The sequence below is a fragment of the Malus domestica genome, chromosome 05 (assembly GCF_042453785.1).
Source record: "Malus domestica chromosome 05, GDT2T_hap1".
Lineage (NCBI taxonomy): Eukaryota > Viridiplantae > Streptophyta > Magnoliopsida > Rosales > Rosaceae > Malus > Malus domestica.
Genome location: NC_091665.1, coordinates 42,804,241 through 42,812,809, shown reverse-complemented (window position 1 = coordinate 42,812,809; position 8,569 = coordinate 42,804,241). Strand labels below are relative to the sequence as shown.

The 8,569-nt window shown below is 39.9% G+C and overlaps 1 protein-coding gene across 1 annotated transcript; it reads right to left on the bottom strand.

Annotated features, from left to right (window-relative positions):
• Window positions 1–312: 312 nt before the first annotated feature.
• LOC103434839 (glutaredoxin-C9) lies at window positions 313–1,440 on the bottom strand. Its single transcript, XM_008373199.4, has one exon. It carries the CDS (start codon window positions 978–980, stop codon window positions 558–560), a length of 423 nt encoding a protein of 140 aa, XP_008371421.1. The 5' UTR covers window positions 981–1,440; the 3' UTR covers window positions 313–557.
• Between the last annotated feature and the right edge of the window lie 7,129 nt (window positions 1,441–8,569).

Here is an 8,569-nt window from a genome sequence, read left to right as displayed (position 1 = left end):
ATAGAAAAAAACTAGTGGAAAAGGCCATCTCAGTAGGGTAGAGATTTTTCAATGTGACCATCATACAGAATAATACACCACGTATTGTTATATAAATGATGAGATATATGTGTTAAAAAATTAATAACTTAAAAAATAAAAATTTTCACCACTTACATAAAACATATGATGTATTATCCGTATTCCTATCACAACTAAAAATTTCTGCCAGACAAGCATGGGTCTTACTTGCAGCAACCAGCTCAGCCCCATTGGATGTTGCCTGCTGTCCATGATTAGCATAAATTTTGAAAAATCACATCATATCATGGATTATTACTAGAACTTTCAGATTAATTATCTCCCAATAACTCGTGTCCTACAAAAATATTCAACAAAATTAAAGACAGATACATGAAGAAATGATCACAGGATCTGCAATTTTGGAGCTGTACGTGTGAAACAAGTATTTCTTCAATCTTTTTTCTTTTTTTTAAAAATCCGAATACGATTAAAGTTCGCTGAATTACAAGCCCAAAACCTCCAAAAATAATACAGAAGAAAAGGTGAAGAAAAAATCAAAGCCACAAAGCTCCGGCTTGTTTTAACACAGGCACAAGTTCACCTGTAATATGAGTAGCCATAACCCTCTCCAAACCACCAAACAACTTCCCGCCAACAAACACCACCGGAAACTGCGGCCAATCCTCCTGGTCTGCTCCGATCAGTCTCCGCAGTTCAACGACAACCCCGATCTCGTCTTCCTCGTCCACCTCGAAAACCGTAGGGTTGACCCCGTGACCGAGGAGCAGCCGCTTGACGACGTGGCACATGCAGCAGCCACGTCGTCCGACAACCGTGACAGCATTCTCCGACACCATTTTTTGTACGCTGGCCGCCGCTAGGTGTTGCTCACGTGAGGCGTCGCGTGAGGACGGCGTCGCGTGGCCGGCTCGGGTGCCCGGAATCCATGTTCCATATGGGATAGTTTGTGATTGCATATTGCAATTAAAGTTCAACTTTTTCACAGAGAGAGAGAGAGAGAGAAAGAGAGGATTTTCAGAGGGAGGGGCGGTGATGTAGAAGTGGCGTTTGAGGACAGGGGATTTATAAACGGTAGAGAGAGAGAAGAGAGAGGAGAGAGAGGAGCGTAGAGAGAGAGAGGATTTTCAGAGGGAGGGGCGGTGATGTAGAAGTGGCGTTTGAGGACGGGATTTATAAACGGTAGAGAGAGAGGAGACAGAGGAGACAGAGGAGAGAGAGGAGCGTAGACTCTAACGTCAACGGCAGTTGCGCATTGTTCGACGTCACAGGTTGCTGTGGGTGACGTTTACTTTCGTCACCCGCGTTGTTTAACGCCGGACATATTCTCCAAGTAGGGCTAACAGATGATGCACCGCACACGTTGCCATTAATTTTCCCACCCGTTTTGCGATTTTTGCCTTTGTTTGTTAGTACTCCAAGCTGGCCATACTCTTTTGCTCTCTTCTACTTTTGTAACGAAATTAAAATAAAACCACAACCCTAACATGCATGAATCGAAGAGTTGTGCTAGAGACAGTTACTTACGTTCGAGTTAAGGTAAAATATTTGCTCATGCTCTTTTTGTCTTATGTTCTTTTTCTGACAATGTTAAAGTAAAAAGTATGATTCACACATGTGCTTGCATGCGAAAAAGTTGTGTCAACGACGATATTTAACTACATATTATCAATTGTTCATTCTTGTGAGAACATTTGTGTCGATATATAACTGACAGATTCCAAGAATTAGTTTCCTTGTAGTCAATATAGGGTATGTCCACAAAAAAAAGGAGTTAAAAGCAGCATGATGTCTGCATGATACATGCCTAACATAATTCACTAGTACTTGGAGAGACACCTGTCTATTTCCCTTTTGCTTCTCTAAATGATGTGTATTTAACTTAATATTTGTTCATGCATGATATAAAATGATACTTTATCATTAATTCAGAGTTATTAGTAGTGCGAAAATTATCAGCACGAGCTTTTTTTTTACAAAAACAGAACATAAAATGTACTTCTTTTTTATAAAAAGGGAACCAATTGGTGGCTTCACCACGGCAGTACACCATTTTGGAGCCGATAAGACTCACAGAAGCATTTTAACATTCTCCTGGTTACCATCGTGTGATTTACCAGCGCCAGGAATCGAACCCAAAACATATCAAGTGAAATACGAATATGAAATTCGTTTCTAGTTAGTCACTAGGTCACCAAATGGTGATTATAACATGTATTTCAATTATTGCGAATGAATGTTGTTTATACCATATTTAGGGCCTCCGTATTTAGATCTCGTACAAATACTCGGGGGACTTAAATGTAATTATGTGATAAAGGAAGGGGCAAATATGTAATAAGTGAGGAGTCCTTATTCTATAAAAGGACCCCTCACCCTCACAATTGGGGAGAGGCTCATTCTCACCCTCAGATGCCATTTCTGAAGCTTCTCTCAACGCTCTCACTCTTAGAGCTCTCTCTCTCCCTCACTTCTCAGAGAAATATAATACAATCAGTGTGGACGTAGCCCAAACCTTGGGGTGAACCACGATAACTCTTGTGTCATTTACATTACTTGCAGATTCACGGTCGGATTTACGTTGTTCCAAGACCATCCGGTTTTGTGCATCAACATTTGGCGCCGTCTGTGGGAATCGACACAAAAAACTATGTCGGTTCTCTTTCATTTTTTAACTTCCATCGTGAATCTGCAGAATCTGCAAATCTGCAAAATCTGCAAAATCCATTTCAAATCTCCAAACACCACTCAACTCAAGAAAACCTCAACTCATCGTTGTTTATTTCACAATGAGCCTCTCTGCTACTTCAATCTATGCCGTCCATCACAACATCATTACGGTAATAAACACAAACCCAACAACCTCCTCAATTAGGCATCGACTTCTTCTTCCCCAGAAAGAGACCAAAAATGGCGGTGCTCATTGCTCTGTCTGTCGCCGGAGCTAGTGCTGGATTCTGGCTCTCCAACGACCTCCAAAAGCTGGGTTATCTCCAACCTAGCCTCTTCTTCTCCATAATTTCATGGATCTCGGGATCCAAAACCTGTAATCCCCCATCGAAATTACGACCAGAAAAAGTCCAATTATTTACGGATAAGGAAATGCAACTTCGTCTTCCAAAAACCTTCATTTTAGCCTCGAGCTCCGAGCTTCCATTTTTCAAATAGCCGTTGCGGTCGGCAACTGCTGCTTCTCTGAGCTCACCTCCACCATTAAAGTCTGCTCTTCCGTCTGCGTCCAACCCTTCTTCGCCACATGGCTCTGTTCCAGCAGCTGCCCAGTTTCTTCACTCTCTCATCTCGACACTCTGTCCAGTTTGAGATCGTTGATTATATCGACACCACCGCAACTGTCCAGTTTGATTATATCGATACAGACAGCGAACACAACACGGACATGAGGATGTTTCTCTCTCCGCCTCCATGACTACTCTGCACACCCGCAGTTGCTTCGACCACCGTAGAACAATCAGAAATCAGCGGGTTTCCATTCGAGCCCATCACTCCAGGAGGCCGGGACCGGAGGTCAGTGGTATGCGGAGCCGGAGGAGCCTCCGCGGCGACATCATTTGCTGAGCTGTTAACGAAGCAGCAGGAATCTAGCGCTGAGCCTGGGGTTGGGGTTGGGTCCGCCGAGGAGGAGAGGCCTTCTACTGATTTGGTTGGTGGTTCAAAGGAAGAAAATAGAGGTGGTCAGAAGCACAAGCAACCAAAGAGCAGGCAGGAACTCCGAGTACTTCGCTGAGAACCCCATCTCAGAGCAAGAAGAAAAAGAGAAATGGAAAGATCAATATCTTTTCGGGTTTTAGCTGCAATGGATCTTGTTCAGATAAGAAATCATTATCAATGGGAACTTGAAATTTGCCCAGTACTTGAGTTTGCCCGTGGAGTTTAAACCTGAAGTGCCCAGTAACAGAACACGTGAATCTGAACATGCTTTGACCACGATAGCAAATGGTCATTGAGGTGGGGTTCTGAAGACAAAGAAATGGAGTGGGAGGCCACGTTCTTTACGTTATTTACATTTTTTACAGCTGGAGTACACCATCTTGTGTTCAAACAGCAGAAACCAGGCTGAAAGAGAAAGGCAGTGGCGGACAAAGCAAAAGGAAAAGAGAAAGAAAAGGGAAAGTAAAAGCAAAAGCAAGTGAGTGTGTCTGGAGGTGGAGAGATCAAAGAAAGGAACAGAAAAGAAAAAGATCATGTTGTTGGGAGAATATTTCGGAAAGCAGAAAAGAGAAAGCAAAAAACAAAAGCAGAAAGCAAAAAAGAAAAACAAAAGATTTTTCTATTATTATGATTTCTTCTGTCTACCAGGTGAAGATATAGAGAGAGGGTAGCAGAAAAACACTGCAAAAGCAAGGAATAAACACCTCACCCGAATGATGTAATTTATTTTTATTATCTTTCGGAGACATCTGTATAAACCCCATCAGAGGGTAATATGTATAAACCCCATCAGAGGGTCAAAAAAAAAAAAAAAAAAAAAAAAAAAGGAAAAGCCCAAAACAAATGGGCTGACATGTTGTGGAGGAGCGAAGGCCCATAAGCTCAAAATAGCACCAACTAGGTCATCAAAAGTACGCCTAGTACTCCAAATAATACTTGAGCACTACTCATGTCATTCATACATAAACATTCATGAGCATCACTCATGACAATCATACATAAACATTCATGACCATCATTCATGTCAACATTCATGAGCATCACTCATACTAACATTCATGAGCATCACTCATGTCAATCAACATAAACATTCATGAGAATCACTCATGTCAATCAGCTTCAAAAGCTTAATTTACAGAGCTTTAGCTTCAAAAGCTTAATTTACAGAGCTCTAGCTTCAAAAGCTTCATTTATAAAAGCTCCAGCTTCGAAAGCTTCATTTACAGAGCTCTAGCTTCAAAGCTTCACTTGCAAAGCTTCACCTACAAAGCTTCAGTGCAAGGTATACAAATACCGCCTCAGAACAACCGCCACTTCGGCCCATACATGGATTCAATTTGAAGTCTCCAGCCAACAGACTCTATTGACCGAAGACTTGGGGGACTACATTATGTACCATATATTGGGCCTCAATTGGGCCTCATGAAAAATACTTGGTGGACTTAGCCCATTATTTATGTATTGAGGAGCGAGCCCTTATTCTATAAAAGGGACTCCCTCACCTTCATTAGAGAGCAACGCCGCCAGCTGAGCAACCGCCTCGCCGCGAGCATCACTCCTAACCCATCATTTATGTATTGAGGAATGAGCCCTTATTCTATAAAAGGGACTCCCTTACCATCATTAGAGAGCATCAACTATAGCCCATCATTCATGTATTGAGGAGTGAGCCCTTATTCTATAAAAGGGACTCCCTCATCTTCAACGCCATAATCTGAGCCAACCAAGGCAACATAAGCCACAAGCCGAGCAGCCTCGCAGCGTGTGCTACTTCTAGTTGAGCATCATTTCAGATTAAGCACTGCCTCATATCGAGCATCAGTTCAAGACAGTATCTAGTTACTTCGGCCCACACATGGACTGAATTTCAAGTCTCCAGCCAAAAGACTCTCTTGACTGAAGACTTGGGGGACTACTGTTTATACCATATTTAGGGCCTCCGTATTTAGATCTCGTACAAATACTCGGGGGACTTAAATGTAATTATGTGATAAAGGAAGGGGCAAATATGTAATAAGTGAGGAGTCCTTATTCTATAAAAGGACCCCTCACCCTCACAATTGGGGAGAGGCTCATTCTCACCCTCAGATGCCATTTCTGAAGCTTCTCTCAACGCTCTCACTCTTAGAGCTCTCTCTCTCCCTCACTTCTCAGAGAAATATAATACAATCAGTGTGGACGTAGCCCAAACCTTGGGGTGAACCACGATAACTCTTGTGTCATTTACATTACTTGCAGATTCACGGTCGGATTTACGTTGTTCCAAGACCATCCGGTTTTGTGCATCAACAAATGTTAAATTTTTAATAATAACTCATTTAAGTTATTAGGTGGAGGGTTTCTTGAAAAGAAAAGGAAAGAAAGAAAAGTAAGGTGGGTGAAAGGTAAGATCCAATTTCACCAAATTCACTAGACACACAAATGTTAAAATTAGGCAACTTAATATAATAAAAAAGTCATTTACAATTTAATAATACTCATCTTTACTTGTAAGTAAAAAATATTATGTTTGATTTTCGCTAAACGCAAATTTGAACCATATTTTTACTACCCAATTGAGGCTAGGTTCACCCGCCAGATAATATCATTTTTTATAAATAAAAAATAATAATAAAAAAACATATCCGCATGCAACCAATAGAAAAATAAAAGTGATATCCTAATCTCAACTATTTGCTCATCCCAAATTATCCCAACTTTCACGTACTGACAAAAGCCGCTCGCGGACGGTGCGTCCGCGGACACGTAGTAATACGACAACAACCCCATGTCGTCACCCACCCACCGCACACCGTCATTTGCTTACCAAAGCAGTCACAATCACAGCACGCCACGTGGCGTGAAGAAATGACGCTGATCTGATCATCAAAAACCTGGATTCTTGAGCATGTCGTTTTCAGTCGCGGTTGGAAGCCCTCGCGTCGAGAGATATGCTGAGATTTTTTAATGTGACCGAAAAATGAGGTTATAAATCACGTGTTAATGTATAAATGTTGGGATATTTATGCTAAAAAAATAATAACTTAAAAAATAAAAAATTTCACCAAGTACATAATAACACGTGTTGTAATATCCGTGTTCCCGTCACAATGAAAATTTTCTCCCTGACATTTTGCCTTTCTCTCTCCTGCTGACGAGTGCGTGACGTGGACGTTGCTTTCGTTGCATTATTTTTTTCTATTTTTTTTAATTCTGCCCACGTCATGAGGAATCAGTCAAAAACACAAGGGGTGGAAATTCTAGTCATAGCGGTTGTTACAAGCTTCTTATAATTTAATTACATGTTTGAATTAATCTGAGCCGTGAATTACATGATCATCGATCTGAATCTGATCATGCGGGGGTCAACGCTCTTATCTTATTCTTCTTTTAATATAAATTATGTTATGGATTTGTAAATATCGTTACATGATCTTGTGACGTTTTATGGGGAAATATATAATTATGGTAAGTATCTGAAATTTGTTACATGAATTGGTCAGATCGATGTTATTATTCTAAATGTATATGGTATTTTTATTATGATTTGAGGACGGAAGACTTTTGCGAATTGACGGCTTTATGATCACATGTTGAATGCTATACTCGGATGTGATATTTTCCTTGTGACACTTAAAGAGTTTTTCTTTAAATAAGTATTTAATGGCGATCACTGTTGTGGTAAACGTTTCTTTAAACAAGTATTTAATGGCAATTACTGTTGTGGTAAACGTTAAGTACATATGAATATGCATGAATACGATTTTGAATCTAAGATCCCAAGTTATATTGTGATTATTTTTTTTCTTCTTTAAAAAATGGGGATTAGTTGATGGGTTGTTATGGTAATCCACCCTTTCAGATGCCGGAAAGGCTTATAGAGACATTTTAGCCTCTCTTTGGCCACCGTCGTGTGATTCACCAACGCTAGAAATTGAATCCAAGACGCCCCATGTGGAACACGAGCTTAAAATTCATCCCCGACCTCTAAGTCACCTGATGGCGATTAGTTATCTTGAGATTAATGTAGCCAGATTGATGCTTGATACATTAACGCGTAATTTATTTTCTTGTTGAAAGAAAAACAAAGTTAGGTTTACCAGATCAACAAGAGGAAAAGACCTAATTGGATTACTGCGTGGAAATGAGCAAGTTAGCATAATAAAAATAATAATTCTGTGTTTACTTTGAAAAGCAAAGGTGGTTAGTCAGTCAATTGGACATGGGACTCAAAATAAAACCAAAATCTACAAGTTGGGGGTTTAATGTTTTAAGAAAAACTAATAAAAAAATGCTTGAAAACTTTGGGTTTTAACAATAAGGACAAAATAAAGAGTAAAATGAATAGTAACATGATTGACTTTTTAGTGTAAAAATATGATTTTTCGTTAAAATGAACTCTATCGTTTGCTTTTCGTTAAAATTCTCAATGTTTTATCCAAAACCCAAATCTTTTCTTGTGGGACAAATAAATTGGGTCTAAATACATATTTCATACGTCAGCTGTCAAGTTGCTAACATTTTTATGAGAATTTTAACGAAACACTCCGGGTACTGTTCACTTTTAACGAAAAACCACATTTTTACATTTACTTGATACTATTCACTACACCTTTATTTATCATTTTTCATTCAAACTAAAGTTCTTTTGAACTTTTCGTTAGTTTTCTTGTTTATAAAATAGTCATCGTACACTCTTCACTAAAAGTCCTACTAACCATTAGACAACCACTTAGGAGTTGTTGGTCTCATGAACTTGGTTTGCTCCCAAGTGGTTCAAGGTTCGACTCTCCCACGATACCCACCTAGCAAATGCTAAATTTTCTCGCTCCCCAAATGTTCTGCAATCAGGCAGGCAAGGGTTTAGTAATTAGTCGGGTCAAAGACTCGGATACACTAA

Coding starts and splice junctions, on each gene's coding strand:
- LOC103434839 (XM_008373199.4), bottom strand. CDS start 980: ATGCAATCACAAACTATCCCATATGGAACATGGATTCCGGGCACCCGA.